The sequence below is a fragment of the Erpetoichthys calabaricus genome, chromosome 6 (assembly GCF_900747795.2).
Source record: "Erpetoichthys calabaricus chromosome 6, fErpCal1.3, whole genome shotgun sequence".
Lineage (NCBI taxonomy): Eukaryota > Metazoa > Chordata > Cladistia > Polypteriformes > Polypteridae > Erpetoichthys > Erpetoichthys calabaricus.
The window spans coordinates 206,391,470-206,418,373 of record NC_041399.2 but is presented as its reverse complement, the minus strand read 5'-3'; the positions used below and the strand labels follow the sequence as shown (position 1 = coordinate 206,418,373).

The 26,904-nt window shown below is 40.6% G+C and overlaps 2 protein-coding genes across 4 annotated transcripts in view; both read right to left on the bottom strand.

Annotated features, from left to right (window-relative positions):
• The window catches only part of LOC114653822 (aerolysin-like protein), a 989,661-nt gene that overhangs the window by 872,504 nt on the left and 90,253 nt on the right, over window positions 1-26,904 (bottom strand). The window lies entirely within an intron of this gene.
• LOC114653825 (uncharacterized) lies at window positions 71-19,258 on the bottom strand. 3 transcript variants are annotated; one of them, XM_051929010.1, is made up of 4 exons: window positions 19,110-19,258; window positions 13,146-13,653; window positions 9,600-10,347; window positions 71-787 (listed from the first exon to the last, which is right to left on the bottom strand). In XM_051929010.1, exons 2-3 carry the CDS (start codon window positions 13,633-13,635, stop codon window positions 9,845-9,847), a joined length of 993 nt encoding a protein of 330 aa, XP_051784970.1. In that variant the 5' UTR covers window positions 13,636-13,653; window positions 19,110-19,258; the 3' UTR covers window positions 71-787; window positions 9,600-9,844. The 3 variants fall into 3 exon arrangements, with proteins under 3 accessions (XP_051784970.1, XP_028660204.1, XP_051784971.1); XM_028804371.2 differs by lacking the exon at window positions 19,110-19,258 and adding an exon at window positions 17,542-17,701; XM_051929011.1 differs by lacking the exon at window positions 19,110-19,258 and adding an exon at window positions 17,525-17,699 and having other exon boundaries at window positions 13,146-13,642.

Sequence of the window (26,904 nt, the reverse complement as noted above, 5' to 3'; positions counted from 1 at the left end):
TAGGTGGATTGGTGATTCTAAATTGGCCCTAGTGTGTGCTTGGTGTGTGTGTGTGTGTTTGTGTCCTGCGGTGGGTTGGCACCCTGCCCGGGATTGGTTCCTGCCTTGTGCCCTGTGTTGGCTGGGATTGGCTCCAGCAGACCCCCGTGACCCTGTGTTCGGATTCAGCGGGTTGGGAAATGGATGGATGACTCTATCTATCTATCTATCTATCTATCTATCTATCTATCTATCTATCTATCTATCTATCTATCTATCTATCTATCTATCTATCTATCTATCTATCTCAACAGGAAAATAAAATAAAATAATTTATTACAGCCAGTTATAACCATGATAATGATCGGCATGGGGAATCTTATAACAAACAACAATATGAGAACAACAAAAAAACCTACAGCAAACAAATACTATACCAATGAACCTACTATATATCAGTGACTAAAAGAAATAATCAAAAAACACACACTTGTGAAAAATAAAATAAACCAAACCACTGATTCCCGATTCCTTCCCCCAAGCACAACCTTACATTAATTTGAAAGTTAACATATAAACATTACTGGCAGTAATAATAATAAAAAACAGTCTTCAAAATAGTAAAACAGCCACAAAGCAGCAGTTGATAAACAAAAAGAAAAAAATAATAATTAGTATGTCAATTAATTAGAAAGAAAAGTAAAAATCCCATTTTAAAACATCTTACTCATTGATCAGGCAACACAATCTCTGTCTGCTCCTTTCTGTGCTGGTCTCATACCATTTTATTAATTAAAATTGGGCATGACTAACAATTACAACAACATTTATTTATATGGCACATTTTCATACAAAAAATGTAGCTCAAACTGCTTTACATAATGAAGAAAAGAAAAATAAAAGACAAAGTAAGAATTAAAATATGACAACATTAATTAACATAGATTAAGAGTAAGGTCTGATGGCCCAGGGGGACAGAAGAAACAAAAAAAAAACTCCAGACGGCTGGAGAAAAAAATAAAATCTGTAGGGGTTCCAAACCACGAGACCACCCAACATCCTCTGGGCATTCTACCTAATATAAATGAAACAGTCCTCTTTGTATTTAGGGTTTGTGGACGAAAAAGGCACACTGGAAAGCAGACAGATAATATTTTCTCAATTCACTTTATTTATTCATTCGGAGTCGCAGTAAGTAGAGATTCAAAAGAGTATAACTTATTGCCGCAAAGCTCAATTGAACCCTGATCAAAAGCCAGGAGGGGTTTTTTATACTTCAGCATCTCATGATTAATAAGACAGAAAGAACATCCTTATCAAACCAGTAAAGTTAAACAATATGTCTGTTGAGCTAAGCATTATCTGTGTTTTGGAAGCTAAGCACAGGAGAGACGCCTTTGCATAAACTACATGTGCAGTTCTGCAGCCTTGTGACCTTGTCCCTGAAACATTCACTCTGAGAAAGGGAAAAACAAGAAACAGCTTACATTTTATTCATCTGGACACTATTTCTCCTGAACCCTGGAATAACATATTTTTGTTAGTTCATAAGCCAAAGCGTCTCTCACTGGCAAGTTACAAAATAGTTATTATAAAGATTCTAATTTACTAAACACACAAAATACATGGTGCTGAGGAGAACATTCTTCTTCTACATTCCCCCCTTTTTGAACCAACAAAAATATGGGTGACATAGGAGTAACAAGGGAGAGAGTAGGAGAAGGGGAAGGAGTGGAAGGAAAGGAGGAAGAAATGGGAAGCATGCATTCTTCGTGTAACATATAAGCCTTGGCCACGGAGGCAGTGAAATACTGGGACACAATAGATCTAATTAGGGGGACTATACAGCAGGCCACAAGTAACAGAATGATAAAAGCAACGGCCAGTGAAATAAAAACTGACCTGAGCCATCAGCCCCAGGGGCTAGAAATGCCAGAAGTGGTAGCTAATTTATTTGAAAGGGCAGTTAAACCTGGCAAAGCACGGTGATTGATACATCGGGAGCCGTATTATTAGGGATGCAAGTGCAGCACGCATCACCAAACATAGTACATACACCCCCCTTTTCAGCAAGGAGCATATCTAATGCTAATCGATTTTGCCAAGTCATAAGAGATGTTCTATCAAGCTGTTCATGTATCCCTTCAACAGCCTCTTTAGTAAAATTCAGGAAACGCTGTTGGTTGTAATATAAGTAATTAATCTAATATACATTTTTATTTATTGTAATTTGGGGGAAAATAGACTCAAATCCGGCAGCAACTTGATCTCGCGCTTGAAATTTATCAGGGACTCCACAAGGGACACCAATGGAATCAAAGTAAACGCCAGGGCCGTGAAGAGAGAATGTGGAGGGGTCAGCAGAGCGGGGTCGACGACGTCGGCCAGAGCTGGACGACATGGGAGGAGAATTCAAAGGGAGGAGGCGGAAAAGCATATCAAGTTGGGTTAATGCGCATGTGCCAGTCCAAACAGGGGGAAGAATATCAAGTAATTTTAATGTACTGCACATCCACCAAATATCAGCACGCGGAGTGGACTGTGTCAACAGGAAAAGTGATAATGTAGAATTAAATGAGGTGGAGTTAACCTGGAAAGTCTGGGAACAGAAGGAAGAAGGGATATGACCAACATTAGTACCTCGGAAGGGGGAACTATAATTACTAGAGAAGCAGGTATAATTGCCTTCATGAGACTGGAACATCGGGGGAGTCACATGAGGAGTGGGGGGAAAGAGGAGAGAAAGTATAATGCAGTTAGAGTCTTTTGGTGTGGATGGAGAGGTAAAAAGGGCAAGGAGACAAGGAAGACCAACAGGGTCAGAAATATTAGAAAGAGGGAAAGGGATGGTAGCCAAATGTGGCCTGGCCATAGCACAGGCGTAGCAATCAGATTCATTTACTTACTTAGCCAAATATAATACCCACTGTAACCAACGATTCTGATCGCCATAGCCAGTTTCAATTGAAAAAGTGGATGAGAGGGTGGAAATATTCATAATCTTAACAGAAGAAAAGTCTGAACCAGAAGTTGGGGAGACAGGTGTGTGTGCAGGAGAATGAGGTGTTAGTAACAGGATTGTCAATCTTAATTAGAAATCTCCCTAAAGGGTCTGTTCCAGATACATATGCCCCTAATATATAGGTTCCTGAGTCATGTAAAGAGGAGTTCTTCAAAATGATGATCAAGGGGTTACAATGGTTGTCAACACATTTATGAGAAGCATGTCCTTTTATGATAGAAAATCGATTTTTCAAACCGTATTTTTGGGCCTCAAAAGGTTGAGAACCCCAGTTCTCAGTTCCAGTGTTAGCAAAAACCCATTGCCAGTTGTCGCAGTTACTTCCCTAATAATACTTCGTAACAGTCATACACACGTATTTGTCAGACCAGGTCCACTGGGCTTGTCGACCAGTCCCACAGTTGATAATAGAGCAGAAATCAACCTGTACTGATGTGGTGATTCCTAACAGGAAAGTCAAGGTGACCAGGGCAGTAGACAAGGGAAAAGAAAGCATAGTAGCACAGCAATCAAGGGTGCCATCTCTTGCAATGTGAGGCGTGAATCCAGGCGGGCAATCCTTCCATTTTCACTGCATGTGGTGTGGATAGAAGAACTTGGAACGGTCCTCTCCACCTCGGCTGATGCCAATGTTTCCTCCGAGTGTCATGGACGAGGATCCAAGTGCCTAAGGGAATCGGCGTGTCTTTAGATGGAAGATTAGTCCTCCAGGCCTGGTTAACCTGCTCGTGGACTTCTTTCAGAGAAGCTCGGAGACCTGTAAGACAAGAGAGAAGATCATTGTCCACAGTATGCAGGTTAACATTTCGCATAACCATGCCCACAGGCATGGGTGTCCGGTCAGAATTTCAAACGGCGACAGTCCTAATTGCCGGTGTGTTCTTGCCCTCAATCTCATTAAGGCCAGAGGCAAAGTGTCTGGCCAGGATAAATTTGTCTGCTCACAGATTTTTGCTAATTTAGATTTTAGGGTGCCATTATCAATTTGCAATTTCTGTGGTATGCCCCACCTAGGAATAATTTCTTTGATTAAAGCTTTGGCTACAGTTTTAGCATCAGCGTGTTTAGAAGGAAAAAAAAAAAAATTCTACCCATTGGGAGAACACATCAACAATTACTAGACAATAACGGTAAGCTTTAGACGGAGTTAGTTCAATGAAATCCATTTGGAGGTGTTCAAACGGACCCATTGGATTAGGTGTAACGGCGGGACTTACCTGGACTTACCTGGGTGCCCTTTCCTACATTAGACTTTTGACATAATGCACAGCATCTGCAGAACTGCTCTGCATATGTAGAAAAGCCTGCAGCTTCCCAGTGTTTTTCAACATCCTGAATTATGGCGTCCCTTCCAGCATAGTCTAGACCATGAGCAATTTTTGCCATATCTGGGAAAGAAGCCTTTGGGAGGAAAGGTTTGTTAGTTTGCCTATGGGTCCAGACTCCATCAGAGAGGGACCATTCTTTGGACTATTTTCTTTTTTTTTTTCTCTGTCCGTGGCTGCACTCTGTAAAGAAACAAGTTGATTATCGGGGTCCTGGTTATTTCTCTGTTGGAATAAAGAAATTGGTGTGTTATTATATGCAGCCTGTTTAGCAAAGTGATCAGCTAATTCGTTTCCTTTGCTGACAGGATCTTGTTTTCCTATGTGAGCTTGACATTTAACGATCGCTAACTTTGATGGTTTAGTTATAGCTTCTAAGAGGGATTCAATAAGTTTTTGATGTTGGATCGGTTTGCCAGCGCTGGTCTTAAATCCTCTACTAAAATAGAACGAACGGTGTGAGGTACCTTTACTGTTAGGGGGCTCATGAGCACTTTGTTTGTCTGTATGTGGTTGCGTTAAAACTGCATTCATTAATCCCCCCTTTGTCGTCCACGAACACAGTGAATGGACGAGAATATGGTCAGTGAGAGTAATGCATTTTTATTATTATTTAATTATTGATTTATTTATTTTTTTTTTATCACATAGAGCCTTGTCAGCCTGCTATATCACTGCATGCAGCCAGATCGCAGTGTTAGCTAGATTTTGTAAAGGCTGTGCTCCTCCTGAAAAACTTACAATCAAACAACTTCTCAGGCTGCAAGCTGGTACTACTTTTAAATTAGGAATTCATCTTACCATGGTGCCATACATGCTAGCCTCCAGATCATGGAAAAGTCTGAGGCGGAACCGGGTCAGCGACAACAAGGAAACACTAATTTCCGTGGCGACCCAAATGCCAACTGTAAACAAAAATAATCCATCTCGGGAAACACACAGCACAACTCCACAACAAGAAAACATTCCCACCAAAAGCTATGCAGCCACAGAGAAATATGCTGACTTAACCTGTTGTTTTGTGACCGGTCTTGGAAGGTTTTGAATGATGGTTAAACGGCCGCTAGAGAGAGCTCTTGTATCGCAAGAAATGTCATGACCTAAATATTTAACGATAGCTTGAAGTAACTGCAGTTTTTTTTTTTTTTTTTTTCTTTCTTTCTTCGACACTTTTTTATGGCCATTTTCACCTAAAAAGAATAGCAATTTTCTGAGTATCATGTGCACTTGTTGTTTATTTATTTTTCTTTTCTTTTTTCTTATCTATATACTGTATCAATTTATTATCTTTTTCTGGCCAAAACCATAAACACAAGGGGCTTCAGTATATCCCTGAGGCATGACGGTCCAGGTCCATCGGCGGTTTTGAAAGGTAAAAGCAAACCAGAATTGAGAATCAGGGTGCACGGGAATGGAAAAGAAAGCGTTAGCAAGGTCAAGAACAGAGAAGTACCGGTCGGACGGGGGCATCGTGGAAAGAATAGTGGAAGGATTAGGAACAATAGGTGTTCTAGGAAAAAAAAATGCAGAGTTAACTTGTCATAGGACCCGTCAGCCTTTTTTTACAGGAAAAAATGGGGGAGTTGACTGGAAAGTATGTAATTGGAATAATCGCTCCTCGCCTCACGAGATCAGAATGTACGGCGGCGATGCCAGCCTCTGCCTCTGGAGACAGAGGATCCTGGACATGGTACGGGCGGAAGAAAGATTTTGAGAAAATCACCAGTGGCTCAGTGTGCTATCCTTCCATAATCAGTTTTTCCCTTGGGACCACAGTGCTAAGGAAACATGGGGAACCGAATCTCCTAAACAGAAAACGCTTTGTGAATATGTGAGGTGCACTGAAGCAACAGCTTTAGTAGACAACAAAAATGCATGGAATGTGCAAAGTTTCAGGGCATGTGCTGGAGGAAAGAAAAGATTCTAACCAAGGTGTGTCCACTTCAGTAGGGAAAATACTGGGCAGTATAAGGCAGGGTGTCCGGGACTTGAAAGTGAGGAAAATAGGCATGAGGGGAAAGAATGAAGGGCTTTCAAGAGGAAGGTGTGCGGGGAGATGTTCAGGGTCCAGGCTGTAAAAGAGGGCTTGGGGTGTGAAGTGTGGCACAGGAGCTTAGGAATGGAGCAGCAAAAATCCTTGTTCAGTTAAAGAAAATTGAGACTGACAATTAAGTCATAAGATCCCATCCCAGCAGTTTCACAGGGCACAAATGATTTAACAGAAAGCAACGAGTCAATAATGAAACTGTTAATGCTGAGCTGTAATTGCACAGGAACCTCCTTCAGCGCGTGGCTCCTGTGTCCATTTCAAAGGCAGTTTCTTTGCCATTAAAGTCAATAAAAGATCAGTTTCAGCATGACGAGTAAGCAAAGGAAACTGGAAAAAGTGGCTTGGGTCCCTAATATTTCTTAGGACCAAGGAATGTCATTAGGCTCAGGGAGAGGGGGTGACGGAGGCGCTTGTGTGGGCAGTTGCGTCTGAAATGTCCAAGTTCACCGCAGCAGCGGCAGGCATATGACGCTGGCAACTGCTCCGAAGGGTTAGGCATCTGAGCAAAAGGATTATTAGGGTTTGATAAATGGAACCCGCGTCCTCTTCCGTGCCCTCGCCCTTGACCTCCAAAGAATTTTCCACGTCCTCTCCCCCTAGCCAGGTCAGTTCTTCCAGTATAATAATTTATTTGTGCAGCCAAAAGTTTGGTCTGTGTCTCTGACTCTTTTAATTTAGTCTGTCTGTCAGCATGCTCTGCATGACGCTTGTCTTCCTCGAACGTTGCGGTCTTCCAGCCTTTTGCAGGACATGCAGACTTTGCTTTGAATGTCACTTCTCAGTCCCAAGATGAAAGGAGGCACTGCAGCACGAGTTCTGTCGTTTGTATTGTCTAGCCCAAAGTGATTAGCCATCAGATCTTGCAATCGGTGAGCCGGCTGAAAGTAGTGACCAGTTTGTGCCCTTTTTTATATTTTTTCTGCCAGGGCTCCTTTCAAAGGCTCTCACTGGGCGAGGAAAGGACCTTCATTCCAACACCAAGGGACACCATTATGATCACCGTGATTTACAGTTGCCCATGCGGTGCTCAGCTGTCGACGGAGCACCTGTGTCCACTGTGCAGCATTTGTTTTATACATGTTATCCAGCTGCTGTAACAGCTCCACAAATTGCAGTCCACCGACTGCTCGTGCGCTGGGAGACAGATGACTCTTTTAATTTCTGCCATTGCAATCCAATAGCATCTTGTGAATGATCTGAATTATCTTCTTTAGGGTCAATATGTGAGGATGGGTCATAATGATATTGTTCATCGTAAAAACCTGCTCCAGACGGTTCGTCTGTTAACAGGGGTGTTGTTGGAGAAGAGGGTGCAGGAGGTGGAAGCGGGGGAGTATTGGTAAGGAGGGGGTGGACAGATTACGGGGTATAGGGGGTCTTTCTTTTCGGTCTGCTTTCTTTTACTTTCAGGCTTGGGCGCTGTCTCTATCTTCATTTTCTGCAACGCTAGCAATAATTCTTCCTTGTCTTTTTTGTGTTTTGACTTCAGCAGCCAGCAGGTTGTTACGCCTCTGCTTATTCCACTTCTTACATGCCTTTTAAATCCAACCCAGTCTGCTTCTCTATTAACTGTTTAGGGGACCCGCTTTCAATCCCGACGGTGTACTAGGAGCCTGGTGATTCTCTGAAAATAATCCTTCTAACATTAGGTTTTGAGGACCCTGGGGGACCTGTTTGACTGGCGTGCCATTATAATTTCCCATAGTAAGCGGCAGGCCTTCAACAGAGAGCAACTCAATCCCCGATTATTTCTCGTCCCACTTGTCATCCCCGGAATCAACCAGTCGACAAGTGGAAATCAACCTCCCCTCTTCCAAATTTCACACGTACTCTAACTGCCCCTTTCACCCCTATTCCTCTTAATATAGGAACGTGCCACTCGGTCCTTTCTACTCGAATTCTTAAGGGATGACTTACTAGCATTCACACTGTGCCGTCACTCTCTATGAATCCCTAAAACCCTTCTAGGTCGATACGGTATGATTCTCTATTCTTTCAGCATGCTTTTATTTTTTATTCTCTTTTATTATTATTTTCTTTTTTCTTTTCCCCGTATACTTCTATTTCTTCCAGCACACCAGTCAAACCAACGGGAATCCCCCGAATCTACTCACCGCGACTCCTTCTGCCTGCCTGGAAAAATCCCATCCAGTTGCTTTTCGTTTCGGTCAGGAGGAGGTCAGCGACTCCCCACGCAGGAAAACGCCCGAGGTTGGCCAGTCCTAACTTTTACCGGAGCTGGTCCTCGATCCGCGGAAATCGGTCCACTTGGACGAACCCGCCCAGGGAGTCGTCCGCCCGTCTCCTGCCCCACGTTCGGGCGCCAAAAACTGTGGACGAAAAAGGCACACTGGAAAGCAGACAGATAATATTTTCTCAATTCACTTTATTTATTCATTCGGAGTCGCAGTAAGTAGAGATTCAAAAGAGTATAACTTATTGCCGCAAAGCTCAATTGAACCCTGATCAAAAGCCAGGAGGGGGTTTTTTATACTTCAGCATCTCATGATTAATAAGACAGAAAGAACATCCTTATCAAACCAGTAAAGTTAAACAATATGTCTGTTGAGCTAAGCATTATCTGTGTTTTGGAAGCTAAGCACAGGAGAGACGCCTTTGCATAAACTACATGTGCAGTTCTGCAGCCTTGTGACCTTGTCCCTGAAACATTCACTCTGAGAAAGGGAAAAACAAGAAACAGCTTACATTTTATTCATCTGGACACTATTTCTCCTGAACCCTGGAATAACATATTTTTGTTAGTTCATAAGCCAAAGCGTCTCTCACTGGCAAGTTACAAAATAGTTATTATAAAGATTCTAATTTACTAAACACACAAAATACATGGTGCTGAGGAGAACATTCTTCTTCTACAGGTTCTCACAGAAGGACTTGATGATGATGGTCATGCAGACTTCTGGCTTTTAATCCATCAATGTTGGAACATCATGATGCTTTGAGTAGATGGTGGTGGCACAGGTCTCCACCACAAAGAAACCAGAAAAAGAAACAGAAGAGAGAGTAGGGGTTAGTACGGATTTTAGAGCCACCATGAATAGCTATTATAATTAATTTAATATACAGAGTATCAGGATTAAATTAAAGTGAAGTAATGAGAAGGCCATGTTAAAATAATGTGTTTTCAGCAGATTTTTAAAGTGCTCCACTGTACTAGCCTGGTGAATTCCTATTGGCAGGCTATTCCAGATTTTAGGTGCATAACAGCAGAATTAGGTCCCACCTGTCACATTGACATATACAAACATTTTAAAACTCCATTTGCAACAAAAGAGATGTATAAATAACATTTTTTTTAAATATGCATTCAAGCAGTACATGATTTACAAAGAAGCTTATCTAGAAAATTTTTTTTACAGCTATTTTGCTTTACAGTCACACTAGTATTACAGTTAAAAAGCATTATATCAAATATAAAACATACTTTACATCTAATCAATATATTTTTGCTTAAAAAAATTGGATAGCATCACTGTCATTCTTGCAGATACTTTTCAGACTGGTATTCTCATTTTTCAGCTGCTTGATCATTGGCTCAATATGCTGCTGGAAGAGTTCCAGATACTTTTGCTTGCACAGATACTGGGCAATGTCATCTAAAATATTAATTAACGGATCAAATAGAATTAAAGTTTTTGTTTGGAATTTGGCTGCCTGCATCTTTCCAGCCAAGGTGCTCAGGAAGAAGGTGGCGTCCTTTAGCTTCTTCTGAACCTCGCCCATCTCCAGGCGCATCTGTGAGAGGCTCTCCAGCTTGCTTGAAATTTCCTGCAGACATCTGTTGATTGAATCAATGTCATTTCTCTGGCTGTCCACTTTTTTTGTGCAATCCTGGATGTTTCTTTCATTCGTAGTGACATTGCTTTTACAACTATCTACATTCTCCTGTGCAATCTTGGCGGCATACTCAGCATCTTTTTTTGCGCTCTCAGCAGCAATAATCAATGCTGCTCCTGAAAATTAATCTAGAAAAATGTTGTTACATTTTTTTCTGTATGAAAATGTATTGATTTTATTTCACTGAGACTTAAGTTTGATTGTTATTTTGTGTAATGCATCTTTTGGAACAAATAAAATATCCATCTTTATATTATATATATATATATATATATATATATATATATATATATATATATATATATATATATATATATATATATATATATATATATATATATATATATATATATATATGGGGCGGCACGGTGGCACAGTGGTAGCACTGCTGCCTTGCAGTTAGGAGACCTGGGTTCGCTTCCTGGGTCCTCCCTGCGTGGAGTTTGCATGTTCTCCCCGTGTCTGCGTGGGTTTCACCCGGGCACTCTGGTTTCCTCCCACAGTCCAAAGACATGCTGGTTAGGTGGATTGGTCATTCTAAATTGGCCCTAGTGTGTGCTTGGTGTTTGTGTGTGTCCTGTGGTGGGTTGGCACCCTGACCAGGATTGGTTCCCTGCCTTGTGCCCTGTGTTGGCTGGGATTGGCTTCAGCAGACCCCTGTGACCCTGTGTTCGGATTCAGCGGGTTGGAAAATGGATGGATGGATGGATGGATATATATATATATATATATATATATATATATATATATATATATATATATATATATATATACAGTATATATACAGCAAAGGTTGTAGTAAAGACAAAAGTGAGTGCCATTATGAACAATGCTGCATATCCTCTCTGTGACAAACTAACACTGAGGACTTTCAGGTAACAAATTATTCAGCAGAAGTGTTTTAAGAAATATGACTAGTCCTCCGTTATACCAACAGCAATACATCAGCATAATGCCTGACTATGACTGGGACTGCAGAGTCAGACCTTTTCTTCCTTTTTAAGTTTCTTACTTTATAGTCATTCTGGTGTGTGTTCTAACCAAAGTGTGTTTATTTATTTATCTACCTATTAAAGTATTTCTTTATATAAAGAGCATCTGTGAAAAACCCCCCGGGGACAAATAAAGTTCGTTCGTTCTATCTATCTATCTATCTATCTATCTATCTATCTATCTATCTATCTATCTATCTATCTATCTATCTATCTATCTATCTATCTATCTATCTATCTATCTATCTATCTATCTATCTATCTATCTATCTATCTATCTATTATATAGTGCCTTTCATATCTATCTATCTATTATATAGTGCCTTTTATGTCTATCTATCTATTATATAGTGCCTTTCATATCTATCTATCTATCTATTATATAGTGTCTTTCATATCTATCTCTCTATCTATTATAAAGTGTCTTTCATATCTATCTATTATATAGTGCATTTCATATCTATCTATGTATTATTTAGTGTCTATCTATCTATCTATCTATCTATCTATCTATCTATCTATCTATCTATCTATCTATCTATCTATCTATCTATCTATCTATCTATCTATTGTGGCAGGAGGCTGGGGACCAGACCCAGTCGGGATGCCTGGAAGGACCGGGAGGCAATCTATACGCCCCCCTGGCCACGAGGGGGCAACCGCCCTGGATAGTAAGGGGACCACGGGGAAGGAGCAGTAAGGCTCAAACCCATGGTGGCCTGTGCTTACCACCAGGGGGCGCCCCAAGCCTCATAAAGCCATGGAGATCTGCACTTCTGCCACACCTGGGAGGGTGGAGGAAGGACCTTCCAGGAACGCCCGGAGTGCTTCCGGGTGCTCATGCGACACTTCCGCCACACTAGAAAGTTCCACCGGAAGAATGTCATCAAGCACCTGGAGCACATCCGGGTGATTATAAAAGGGGCTGCCTTCCTACAGTCAGGAAGCAAGTGTCAGGTGCTGGAGTAGGACGTTTAAACGCCCATGGACGTTTAAAGGCCCATAATTTGGGGATGATTGGTACAGGAGCACTGTGTGCTGTGCGGGACTTTTGTCTTTATTAAATGTGTGTTTTGTAACTGTACTGGTGTCTGTCTGATGGTGTTCAGGCTTCCTCTCACACTATCTACCTATCTATCTACCTTGTAGTGCCTTTTATATTTATCTGTCTAAAATTTTCACCCATACTAAAATGTGCATTTACTGTAGCATTTCAATGACAAACTTCATTATCATAAGATCAAAATGAGCACACCAAGTGTTCTAAAGTTTTTAGCTCATCAGTCCTATTGAAAATATACAACCAGCATGGGTTTGAATGTGGAATTTCTCCACAAGGTGTCTTGAGCTCATGGCTGTAATAATTTCTGCAAACCACCAGATATCACTATTTTCAAAGCTTCAAATCATTTTTCGACCCAGTCCATAAGAAGCTGCAGAAGCTTCAAAGGGCTTCGTCTGCCCATCATTATAAATTACACACACACATATATAGTGGTGGACATACGGCACCCTTACCCGGCTAAGACGTCTCTGAAGTGGAAGGACCTGGGGTAGAACGTGTGTTCAGGGCGTTATCTCCACCAGAGAACCCACCTGGGCATTAAACTGGGTGTCCTTTGGAGTACTAACACTGTTCTCTGTGATTCCTTTTACATCTAGCCCTTCATCAGAATTGTCCAGAGTTGCGGAGATAGGCAAAATACTCTTTCAAACCAGAATGGGTTTAGTAGATCAGAAAATAGTATATATATATATATATATATATATATATATATATATATATATATATATATTATATATATATATATATATATATATATATATATATATATATATATATATTCTGGTTGTACGGCAGTTCCTACCATAACATGTTCAAGCACAGACCAAAACTGTTTTGAGATATATAAGATACTCACCAACAACGGTACCAACGATTGGTACAAACATCAATCCAATGCCAATATTCTTATTTCGCTCCTCATCTCTCACCCTCTTTCTGGCTTTCTTAACACTTTGCTCAGCTGATTGCAGACTATTGTGTGCCTGACTAAGACTCGTTTTTGAAATTCTCAGCGTCTCTTCTAAATGTTCCAGGTCCTTCTGCAATGAATATAATAACTCCTTTTTGTCTTTTTCTTCATTTTCTAGTTGATTCTTTTCACAAGTAAGGTTTAAACATTCGTCATCAACTTTTCTGACTTGGCACATGGCTGACAATTCAGCCTTTGAGAAACGCTTCTCTGCATTCAGAATGGATTTTTGGATTTTCCGCGACTTGCCTTTCATGTGATCACAGTCAACTGCTTGCATATGCTTCATGAGCTGTATAGTAGTGCTAATACCACCTTTTAATGAATCAATCACTTCATCCACAATTATCTGTTTGTAATCTTCAGTCAGCTCCATGACAGCACTATATTTATGCTGTAACAGAAAGAAAAAATGCAATCAATTAGTTACAGTCATGATGATGATGATGATACATTTAATTTATTGGGTGCCTTTCTAAACACTCAATGTCACCTTACAAGGAATGAAACAACAATAAAATATAAATTGAAACAGGTAAAGAAAATGAACGGCAATATAGCAAGAAAGAAGCAAGAAACTTACAACAACTTCATTAACAAATAATAAAATCATATTTGATATGCCAGTTTGAAAAGAAGTGCTTTAAGAATAGTTTTCAATTTGAGTCTAGTTCACAAATATGAGCAAAGAGAGAATTCCAGAGCTGCGGAACACTGTAAGAGAAAACTCTAGCTCCCATAACACTGAAAAAAGTATAACATTGATGTTGTTCATTCAACGTAAATTTTCTCTTTCGAGCAACTTAAAATTAGTCATTTAGTGTTGTAGCTTGAAATATTTGGTTTCAGATCTCAAAGTAAAAAAAAAATGTTTGTACCAAAGTAAGTTATGGTGGAGGGAATAAACATAAAAATCCTATTTCAGTTAACCTAATATTTTAGGTTGTTCGTGTGCTGTGTGCGAGGGGCCGTTTGTATATTCTTCCGTTCAAACTTTCCAGTGTGCTGGCTTTCCAACTGCCTAAAAAGAAGAACGCTTTCCCTAGTAGAGTGGACGTGACTATACAGGTCTGGTCATTTTCAGCAGCAGACTTTTATAATGCAGGATTTCTGGTAAGTAACCCTGTTTCTTAACTGTTCATTTTAAGTATAAGAACTCGCAATAAAACATACTTTCAAGAAAGCTGTAGAAACGTTTAATAATTTTTTGTTGTATATTTAAGATTTACACTGCAAAATGCTTGTGTATTTGCACTAGATTTTTAAATAAATGTAAAAAGTACAGCATTGGAATGTGTTATGTTCATCCATCCATCCATCCATCCATTATCCAACCTGCTATGTCCTAACTGCAGGGTCACAGGGGTCTGCTGGAGCCAATCCCAGCCAACTCAGGGTGCAAGGCAGGAAACAAACCCCGGGCAGGGCACCAGCCCACCGCAGGGCGTTCATAATATTTCGAATAGCATAAAAACCGGTTACAACCAATAAACCATTGTAAATTGTAACAACTTAAAAAAGAGATTTACTTCAGTATAAAACAAGTGAATTGCACCCAATCACTCTAAATGATTTGCCTCAAATTAAAAATTGTAGGTTCAATAAGATAAAAAGAATTATATTGATTCAGATTGAAAATATTAAGTGTGAATCATTACCTTAATTATTGGGTAAGTGTAATGTGTGGCAAAAAAGTAAAGATGCAGATGAGGATCTGAGAGTGTGGGAAGGGGTGTAAGTCTGTAAAAGATCATTAAGATAGGAAGGAATAAGATTGTGGAGACCTTTAAATGTTAAGGGTAGTATATTATATTGTATACGTTAGTAGACAAAGAGCCAATGAAGTTGGAAAAGAATAGATATAATAAGTTCAGTGGACTTAGAACAAGTGATTATCCTAGCAGCAGAATTTTGTATAACTTGCAAATGATGATACATTTTTTAGAGATGCCAGACAAAATGTGCAGTAATCTATACATGATGTAAATAAGGCATTAACCAAAAATTTAGTATTATATTTTGTGAAAACTGAATGAAGTCTTGAGCTGATGGTTCACCTCTTTCTCTCTCGGGTGGGAGTTGAATCCAGTCTTGTGAAGTTTTGTCACTTTTTGATCTTTCTTACTTTTTTCATTTTATATATTCAGTTGGGAGACCTGGGGACCTGGGTTCGCTTCCCGGGTCCACCCTGCGTGGAGTTTGCATGTTCTCCCCGTGTCTGCGTGGGTTTCCTCCGGGCGCTCCGGTTTCCTCCCATGGTCCAAAGACATGCAGGTTAGGTGGATTGGCGAACCTAAATTGGCCCTAGTGTGTGCTTGGTGTGTGGGTGTGTTTGTGTGTGTCCTGCGGTGGGTTGGCACCCTGCCCAGGATTGGTTCCCTGCCTTGTGCCCTGTGTTGACTGGGATTGGCTCCAGCAGACCCCCGTGACCCTGTGTTCGGATTCAGCGGGTTGGAAAATGGATGGATGGATATATATATATATATAAATTTACCACCCAATGCTGTAAACTAGCTGATAAGCTACGAATTGTAAAGGACTAGGTCTTGCCCTTTTCTCTTTAACTGAAATCCAAAATGAAGTTTAATTTCAAAATGGATGGAAATATTCAAGTAAAACACATCATTTACTCTTTTAAAATTTTTTTCTAACCCATTTTGACAAAGCCAGATTAAGGTCCCCAAAAAGGCTCCAGAGTGTCAAAACTCAATAGCCCCCAATCACCTCACAACCCCACCAGGCACTCGAAAACTCGCACATTGTGAACAACATTTAAGACAATAATAAATAAGGCACAGAGAGTAGAAAAACAGTCTCTAATTTTATATCGGTTCAACTTCGGGTCAAACTTCCCATTTGTTCCTTTATGTTTTAAAATGAAAGTTACAAACTAATTGATGAGAGACACATCACATTTACGGGAAATCAGCTTTCTTCTCACAGCGTAGTTGACGAACTTCTTTTAAAAAAAAAAGGATTAATCCGCGTTGTGACAAAAAGGTGATATTGAAGGGTGCGTTTTGTGTTCGCATTCAGTGTAAGAACCAAATCCTTTAAGTTAACGTTAATGGTAAATTTACCTTAGCCTGCTTACTTTTGTACTTTAATATAATATAATATAATATAATATAATATAATATAATATAATATAATATAATATAATATAATATAATCCATCCATCCATCCATCCATTTTCCAACCCGCTGAATCCGAACACAGGGTCACGGGGGTCTGCTGGAGCCAATCCCAGCCAACACAGGGCACAAGGCAGGAACCAATCCCGGGCAGGGGTGCCAACCCACCGCAGCAATATAATATAATATAATATAATATAATATAATATAATATAATATAATATAATATAATATAATATAATATAATATCCTAACACAGATAACAGCAGATTCAGTTTAAACCCCTACACCATCCATCCATTATCCAACCCGCTATATCCTAACACAGGGTCACGGGGGTCTGCTGGAGCCAATCCCAGCCAGCACAGGGCGCAAGGCAGGAATAAACCCGGGTGCTCAAGCACACTGCAAGGCGCGCACACACCAAGCACACTAGGGACAATTTAGGATCGCCAATGCGCCTAACCTGCATGTCTTTGGACTGTGGGAGGAAATCGGAGCACCCGGAGGAAACCCACGCAGACACGGGGAGAACATGCAGTCTCTACCCAGGACTCCGTACTGCGAGGCAGCAGCGCTATCACTGCGCCACCGTGCCGCCCCCTACACGTTATATAAAATGGAATAACGGTAATTTTAACTTGGCTTGGCAATAGCCTTTAGATTTAAGTTAGACAACTAGAAAGAAACAAAATGTTAAACAGATGGGCATTAACGGCATGCAGTTGCCTGTCCGTTACGTTAGATAACACATGGAAACCTAAGAGATATAACAGATGCCTAATCCCCAAGCAGAATACCATAAGATTCCCTTTTCCACTTTTGTGTGTATCAATACGTTTTTATTTTATGTGTGAACTGTTTGCTTTGAACTTCACTAAAATCTTTAAAAAATAAGACATTTGAACTATAGTCTTTTTTATGGCGAGTAGTGCTGAAATGCTTGTCTGGTAGCTGCATTTGACCTATTTCGAACTATTTGGAAACCCTCGACAAACGCAGCTACAATAAAAATCAGAAACATGCCATTGGAGGATGGGTCTGACAACGTCGGCTAATGTAACTAAAACGAAACAGAAAGAACTGAAGCATCTGAACTAAAATAACTGCGACAAAACAATGTACTGTACTGTACTTATTCACTTACTTGCTTATTAGACTGTGATGTTGAACTGGCCGAACAGGAAAAGAAGCAGTCTTAAATAACCTTGTAGATGCGAAGTAGCGTAAACTCTTTAATATGCATTGGTTGAAGCTATGGAGCCGGGAAGTCCGTACACTGAAAGCAAAACAGCGTCGACAGGAAGCGAACAGGTCTTCGATCTTCTTAAAGAGACCGTGCAAATAAAGTGGGACGAAGTTTCTAACACTATGAAAGACATCGGTTTTACCGTACCTTATAAAATGGCAAAGGAAAGGCTTCACAATTTTTTTGGTAATGAAGTTCAAAATAGCTACGCACAATGGACTCTTCTAACCTATGGTGTCCACAAAATATGCTACTAAGACAGGTTAATCACTTTATTAATCAAAAAATAAATAAATGAAAATAGCATAATAAAATAATAATAATAATAATATACCCATAGAACTGTTTTGCATGTAAATTGTGCATGTACCAGCACATACAAAATATATATAGAACAATAAAAAAGAAATCACATTGCATGTATTTAAAAGGCTACAAACTTTACATAGAAAGTGGAAGTACAACAAAAAAATATCAGAAACATGTCGCTGGTAAATGGGGGACTTCCATCCATCCATCCATTATCCAACCCGCTATATTCCTAACTACAGGGTCACGGGGGTCAGCTGGAGCAAATCCCAGCAACACAGGGCGCAAGGCAGGAAACAAACCCCCGGGCAGGCAGTGCGCCAACCCACTGCAGGGCATGCACACACACACCAAGCACACACTAGGGCCAATTTACAATCGCCAATGCACCTAAACCTGCATGTCTTTGGACTGTGGGAGGAAACCCACGCAGACATGGGGGAGAACATGCAAACTTCCACGCAGGGAGGACCCAGGAAGGGAACCTGGGTCTCCTAACTGCAAGGCAGCAGTGCTACCCACTGTGACTTTCTTGCAGCAAAATAATTTATAACATCATCATATAATGTATTCCTAGGCACGTCTCTGTTAATACTTATCATTGTAAGGCCATTGAGACCGTCTTGTGAAATTGTATTCCCCAAGTAATTTTTATGAGCTTCAGTTTTGAGAAGCTTCTCTCTGCCAAAGCTACAGTTATGAGACCCATCTATGTATTTGGATGTACAATTCATTTAAATTGCAAGAAAGATAACAGTTCCAGGGTGGTCATGTTAATTTAGGGAAACCTGGGAAAACTTACATTTTTATTTTGTGCCATCAAGATCTAACTGGTAATTGTTGCATCACTACCAGGGCATTTTTGGGGTTGGGGGTGAGGGCAGTTGGTACTGTGCTTTTGTAGTGCTAAATGTGTCTCTGCGTAATGTCCCCTGGAGTGTGTATTGGTTAAAATCCCTGGTGTCGTGTGTAGTGGCCACAGTGCCCCTGCTTCAGGGCAGGACCTTCTTTCCTCCGGCTCACTCTCTCACCTTACCTACCAGCATGATGAAAAAGCCAAGCGGGCAGAGGCGATTACAGGAGGAGACTGCCTGGCTCAGTCGCTCACTGAGTTGCTCACTCAGTCGCTGATTGCACCTGGGTTGGCCGTCTCTCACCTTATGGTGCCGCGCTTCAAGAGGAGGAGGAGACTGGGACCCAGTTATGTGTCAAACTGGCATGCTGCACAAAACGTCGGAAGACCGAGGTTGTGAGTCCTGATTCCTGGTCCTGGTTGCGGATAACTACCGAAGTTAAAATGGCTCTGCCTCACTCCCATGTGCATCACGCTGCTCACAAGTAGCTAAGAGCTTGGCCACAAGTCACACAAGATGCCTGGCATGCTGTCTGTACCTGCAAAGAATTATTACAAGAACAGAAAATATGAAACACATCACTCCAGTTCTTTAATCTTACACTGGCTCCCGGTTAAGTTTAGGGCAGATTTCAAAATCCTCCTTTTGACATATAAAGCATTAAATGGACAAGGTCTGGCTTACTTGTCTGAACTTATCATGACTTACAACCAGAGCGCACATTATGATCTCAAGATGCCGGTCTGCTAATGATTCCAAGAATTCATAAACTAACAGTGGGAGGTCGAGCTTTTAGTTACAGGGCCCCTAAACTATAGAGTGGTCTGCCTGCTACCATAAGAGATGCCCCTTCGGTCTCAGCTTTTAAATCCCGGCTGAAGACTCACTACTTCAATTTAGCACACCCTGACTAGAGCTGCTGATTAACTGTACAGACTACATCTCTGTTGTTAGTCATTAGCACTTAAACATAAGTAACATGATAGTTAGAATTTGTTACTAACCCTCACCTATTCTGTTTCTCTTCTCGGTACTCAAATGTAGCACTTGGTGCCACGGCCCACCTGCCAAGTTGTTTTGCCTGCCAAAGGTAAAGTCATCCCTGATGGAGGATCGCAGGAATCGTGGGGTAGAGGGGTCTTTTCATCGGATTGGATGGCCCAGCGCTGACTCAACTGTGGAATGGCCAAATGGGGGAGGCAGCTCGATGGCCGAGGTCTCCAGGACTCTAAACATATCCAAATCATATGTGACATCATCCATCCATTTTCCAACCCGCTGAATCTGAACACAGGGTCACGGGGGTGTGCTGGAGCCAATCCCAGCCAACACAGGGCACAAGGCAGGGAACCAATCCTGGGCAGGGTGCCAACACACCGCAGATATGTGATATCATCTACTGTTAAATTCTGGGACATACTTGTAAAATTTTTATTTTTATACTGTACTGATGATTTGTTGTGTTCTGTGTATTGTATTGTATTGTATTGACCCCCTTCTTTTTGACACCCACTGCACCCCCAACCTACCTGGAAAGGGGTCTCTTTTTGAACTGCCTTTCCCAAGGTTTCCCATTTTTTCCCTACAAGGTTTTTTTTGGGGGGAGTTATTCCTTGTCTTCTTAGAGAGTCAAGGCTTGGGGGGCTGTCAAGAGGCAGGGCCTGTTAAAGCCCATCGTGGCACTTCTTGTGTGATTTTGGGCTACACAAAAATAAATTGTATTGTATGAAACTGCACACAGATTGTGCTGTGCATAGTGCAGATAATGCAGGTACTACTGATGCGCACAACAGACACATTTCTTTGTGCTCTGGTCTGGTCAGACAAATTTTTCTAAACAAAATAAAGTGTAAGAGATATAATTTGGATAATATGGATAATAGTTTGATTCAATACATTTAAAGTACATATACAAATAATTTTGTTATTGTATATAATTCAGTTCAGTTTTTTCTCATATTTTGACTGATTTCGTTTTACTTGGAGAAGGTAAATGTATTAGTTGGGTCTGGTAAGAAAAAAGAGAGGAGCTAGAGGAAAAGGAAACTAATGTTTATACGTTCAGTGCACACAAAAAGAAAAGAAAGGAAAAGAAAGTTTGAAAAGAAACCCACTGCTTCAGTGTCTTTCCTCATTTCTTACAAACACATAAAATATTGGGATCTATTCAGAGGGCTGTAGTAAAGTATCATGACCACTAGAGGTCGCCAGAGACCCTTACCTAGACAGCCTATGCCCTGGCCACGGAAGGCAACGGAGATTCAGTTTAACCGCCTATAAGTTATAGAAAATGTAATGTCGGTAATTTTTACTGTGCCTGTCAATAGAATAGTCCTTAGATCAGGGGTCTCCAACTCCAGTCCTGGAGAGCTACTGTGACTGCAGGTTTTCATTCTAACCCTTTTCTTAATTAGTGACCAGATTTTGCTGCTAATTAGATAGATAGATAGATAGATAGATAGATAGATAGATAGATAGATAGATAGATAGATAGATAGATAGATAGATAGATAGATAGATAGATAGATAGATAGATAATGATAATAATGCAGGTGAAAAACAGACAATAACTTTGTATAATGTTAAATGTTAACGTTTACCCCCCCCGGGTGGAATTGAAGAGTCGCATAGTTTGGGGGAGGAACGATCTCCTCAGTCTGTCAGTGGAGCAGGACAGTGACAGCAGTCTGTCGCTGAAGCTGCTCTTCTGTCTGGAGATGATACTATTTAGTGGATGCAGTGGATTCTCCATAATTGATAGGAGCCTGCTGAGCGCCCTTCGCTCTGCCACAGATGTTAAACTGTCCAGCTCCATGCCAACAATAGAGCTTGCCTTCCTCACCAGTTTGTCCAGACGTGAGGCATCTTTCCCCTTAATGCTGCCTCCCCAGCACACCACCGCGTAGAAGAGGGCACTCACCACAACTGTCTGATAGAACATCTGCAGCATCTTATTGCAGATGTTGAAGGACGCCAGCCTTCTAAGGTAGTATAACCGGCTCTGTCCTTTCTTGCACAGAGCATCAGTATTGGCAGTCCAGTCTAATTTATCATCCAGCTGCACTCCCAGGTATTTATAGGTCTGCACCATCTGCACACAGTCACCTTTGATGATCACTGGGTCTATGAGGGGTGTGGGCCTCCTAAAATCCACCACCACCTCTTTGGTTTTGCTGGTGTTCAGGTGTAGGTGGTTTGAGTCGCACCATTTAACAAAGTCATTGATTAGGTCCCTATACTTCTCCTCCAGCCCATTCCTTATGCAGCCCACAATAGCAGTGTCATCAGCGAACTTTTGCACATGGCAGGACTCCGAGTTGTATTGGAAGTCCGATGTATATAGGCTGAACAGGACTGGAGAAAGTACAGTCCCTTGTGGCGCTCCTGTGTTGCTGACCACAATGTCAGACGTGCAGTTCCCGAGACGCACATACTGAGGTCTGTCTTTAAGATAGTCCACAATCCATGCCACTAGGTATGAATCTAATCCCATCTCTGTCAGCTTGTCCCTAAGGAGCAGTGTGTTATATGTGTGCTTCATGCTTTACATCCAGTGCTGCTGAAATAATACTAACACGGACATTTTACTTCAATAAAATGAGTATTGTGTTAGGTTACTCATTGCTTTATAAAGTAATCAGACTACTTTATGCACATTACTTTTAATGTGTTACCCTACTGCTCTCGAGATTGTGTTGAACTTAGCAGCATACATTCATATAGTATATACAGTATATACAGTATATATAGAAATCTCTGAAATATTGAGACTATTGAGATTATTTCATCCAGAAAAAGAAATAATGTGGTCACTCAAACATTTTCTTTTAAGACTGCTTCAACCTGTGGCTGCTGAAAGCGTGTGTGAAGCATATATGACATAGTGCAATGGATATACCAGGCTGCGCAATCCTTAACAGTAATCCAGTTGTGCATTTTAAATGGCCACATAATTGAATTATTCGCGGAAACATCTACCTCTGATAATCAGGTATCTCAGAGTCCAATAACCCAGTATGTGTAATCGGAATAAGAATTTACATGGCATTTTAGAAATCAGGCATCTGTGATACCCAGGTTATTGAAGTGCATGTTGTCACAATAATAGTCAAAAGACATCGAAAAAGGTTTGGAGCAGCCACCCGTAAATTGCACCCTGGCTGCAAAAGAGTAATTTGTTTGTGAGTTTTTCAAAGTCTGAGTCCAAACCAGAACTGATTTTAAGGTTGTATAAGATGGTGGTTTAAAGGCCTAGACAGGAAGTGACATCATCGGGACCGGGACTGGAGGTGATGTCATCTGGACCGAAAGTAACATCCTCAATGGGCGACAGATCCGGGAAGCGATGTCATCAGGACTGAAAGTAACATCATAATGAGCCGGACCGGAAGTGATGTCATTAATAGTGCCGGAACCGAGTGGGATTTCCCGTGGATGGTCTGCAGAGGATTGAGAGTGAAAGTCAGTGCAACTCGCCACCCCCTGGTCTGGCGTGGAAGTATTATTATTCAGGCCCTTTAGCTGCCTCCCAGTCAACATGTTAACTGTGTCTTGGGCTGGTCAGCACACTGAAAATTTCAAGTGGGGTAAGCAAACTTAGCAAATTTCTGAAAGGACCTTTCCACTCAAGCTTCTTGGCTTTCTTGGGAAAGTTTGCTACACATTGCTGTGGTTGAGGAAGATTCAAATCATGTTAAAGGATCTACATAACCATCCGGCTTTTCAAAAGCCCAGGGCCCTTATTTATAAAATGTTTGTACAAACAGATGTTTTTTAATTTCTTGGCTGTGATCTTAAGTGAAAGTCCATATACCATCTGGGATTTCTGTGATTCACATAAAAGCATTCTAATATGAATGTAAAAGTACCCCGACAAATAGGTTATTGATCGCACAATTATTTATTTAACTTTATTTAATTTTTTGGGGTGTGGGGTGGGACAGTCAATCATTACAGTACTGTAGATAGATAGATAGATAGATAGATAGATAGATAGATAGATAGATAGATAGATAGATAGATAGATAGATAGATAGATAGATAGATAGATAGATAGATAGAAATGAACTGCACTATATGATAGATAGATAGATAGATAGATAGATAGATAGATAGATAGATAGATAGATAGATAGATAGATAGATAGATAGATAGATAGATAGATAGATAGATAGATAGATAGTGTGAGGGATGGCCGGCCATTTACCCCGACCAATACCCCCAGGCCGCTAGATGGAGCCCTCCCTGTAGCATGGAAGTGCCCCAAAGACCAGCGGGGATTATGGACAATGGAGTTTTTATTCACAACCCTGCTGGACACCGTAGGGCCCACCAGAGGACGCTGCAGGGAGGCTCAAGGACTCTTACGTGCCCTATAACCCGGAAGTGCGTCATGATCACATGACAAGAAGAAACGACGTGCTTCCGGGTTGAGGAAAAGGACTTTTACCCAGACCTGGAAGTCATAAGGACTTGTGGATTGTTAGACAGGAACACCTCCGGGTCAGGGGGTATAAAAGGATGATGGGGAAATCCAGAGGGTTGAGCTGAGCTGGGAGGAAGGGTGGCAACGCGTCTGGGAGTGGAGGATTGGTTATTGTTTATTGATTATAGTTATTGTTTATGAGTATTGTGGAGAGGAGGGTGCTTTGTGCACTTATTATTATAATAAATATTAATATTTGGACTTTTATCTGGTGTCTGACGTCTGGTCTGAGGGTTCAAGGGGTCACGGAGACCTTAAACTGTCACAATAGATAGATAGATAGATAGATAGATAGATAGATAGATAGATAGATAGATAGATAGATAGATAGATAGATAGATAGATAGATAGATAGATAGATAGATAGATAGATAGATAGATAGATAGCACTTTATTTGTCCCCAGGGGAAAATGTGGCTTCTTTATATATCTTCAACAAATGAATAGACATATTATAACAAAACAACCAATCAAACAACAACCCTCCTATTAAATACACACTAGAATAACGAAAACATTGTTTTTTAAAGTTCTGACTTGTTTAAAGGTAAAATCCGCAGTCCCAGTCCCAGTCCCAGTGAGGCACTATAATGGCATATACCACGAATATATTGGAGCCCCAGTAGTGTCAATGAAATGATGTGCAGCATTATTCACAATGGCACTCAGTTTTGCTTTCATTCTCTCCTTCACTACTACCTCCAGTGTGTTTCTTATAACTGAGCCTGCTTTCTTAATCAACTTGTTGGGCGTCCCTTAAAGTAATGTTATCAGCACATCACAGCTTAGAAAATTGCACTGGCCATGACAGAGTTATAGAACATAATGACACAATTTTGCTTGACCCCAGGGGGAAATTTGGATGTGTAAAGGATTTCACTACCCAATTTAAAACAAAAGTGTTTGCTCTGCCCTTTCTTATACAGTTCTTCTGTGTTATGAGAAGAGTCCATCCTGTTCTTGATGTGGACCCCCAAGTACTTTTAGGTGTGCACCATTTACTCCTTGAATAGTGACTGGGTGTAGAGGCTCTTTTGTGGGTTAAAATTCAATAGTCATTTCCTTGATTTTACTGATCTTTAGTTGCAGACAATTATTGCTGTACTGAAAAGCAAAGTTTTCCACCTGACTAGTATACTCTGTCTAATTCCCATAAGTGCAGAGTCAGTAAGAGATTTATCTGAAAGCGATATCAGACAAATAACATATATAACCCTAACCTTCGAACCCCACCTTACTAATCCACCTCTCTTACACCCAGCTACTCCCCTTCTCCTCGTTTGCTATACATTGCTTTTGATTCCATTATGTTTAATCATTTTTTTTTATGTTGACATCTGGTAGGTGTTAAAAGCTCAGCAATAAAAGACTATTTTAAGACACATGATTCATTTTTGTCTCCCTTTGTTGATTTCTAGCTATAAATGTGTAAACCATTTCACAGACCTTCGCTTATATACAGTTTATGGCCCTGTCTAGCTCTCCTTGTGTAATTGCCCAAGTCTCCTGGAATCTGCTTCATGCTCTTGAGACCTTCTTGCTATGGCAGTACTGAGGTGCCATACCGGAGGAGCTAGATTGCCTGAGCAACCTGAATTGGCTGCAGGCACTGCCTCATGCTACCAGTAGTGATAAGGACACTACCAAAATGCAATACTAGAGAAGAATTAGTCAGGAAGGATAACGAGAGACCAATTATCTGTGGCCATAACCTGCAAAACCATCCCATTTTTGGGGTTTTTTCTTGCTGTTACCCCTCCAGTGCACATGTTGTCACTTTCAATTGCACCAAAGTAGGTGACATTGATTCAAAATTGCTTGTGCTTCCTAGCTGGACAGATTGATATCCCTGAAGCTTCATTGATTTGGTGTTAAACTGTAATGATTAAGTGTTCCCCTTATTCTTTTGAGCAGTGTATATTATGCTTTCTTGAGCTAAGATAATTTTCTTTTTTAGAGTTCTTATTGTTTTCTAAGGTTTTATGTGTTGCCTTTTCTAGTTTCACTTTCATTCTTGCTTTAACACTTGTATTTTTATTTTAGTCTTATTACACAATGCCATTTTGTTTTCAGTTTTGATGCCAGCATTTTACAGCTTGGCTATCAGGTCACGGCTGTCCAGTGTCATGCCAGATGTTTTTAGAAACCATATTAAAAACCTTTCAGAAATGCCTTTCTTTGCAAATTTCATGCTACTGACGTTTTTTGAACTTCAGAGACTAAACACATATTGTGTTTGAATTCGACTGGTGTACCACTATCCTCTGCACTTCTTTCCCACCCTCTCCATACCTTCCTTTGCTCTCTTTAAACCTCCACAAAGCCGGTGGCTTCCCTGTATACAATTCTTTGTAAGGCATCCTGTAATTCCTTACCTATAATTTCAATATGGCTTCGCTATTTTTCCTGTGTCTCTTCTATCTCACGGAAATCAGCTTTAACAAAATATTACTTTTTCTGTTAGGAACTCAAACTATCAGCATACTGAGTTCAAATATTTACATAGTTTATATTTTAACCCCAGTAAGAGTTATGCCATGGTTTTGACTGTATATCCTAACCTTCATCTTTGTACAATGAAAGCTCATGTGTAATCTTTAACGTATATTCTT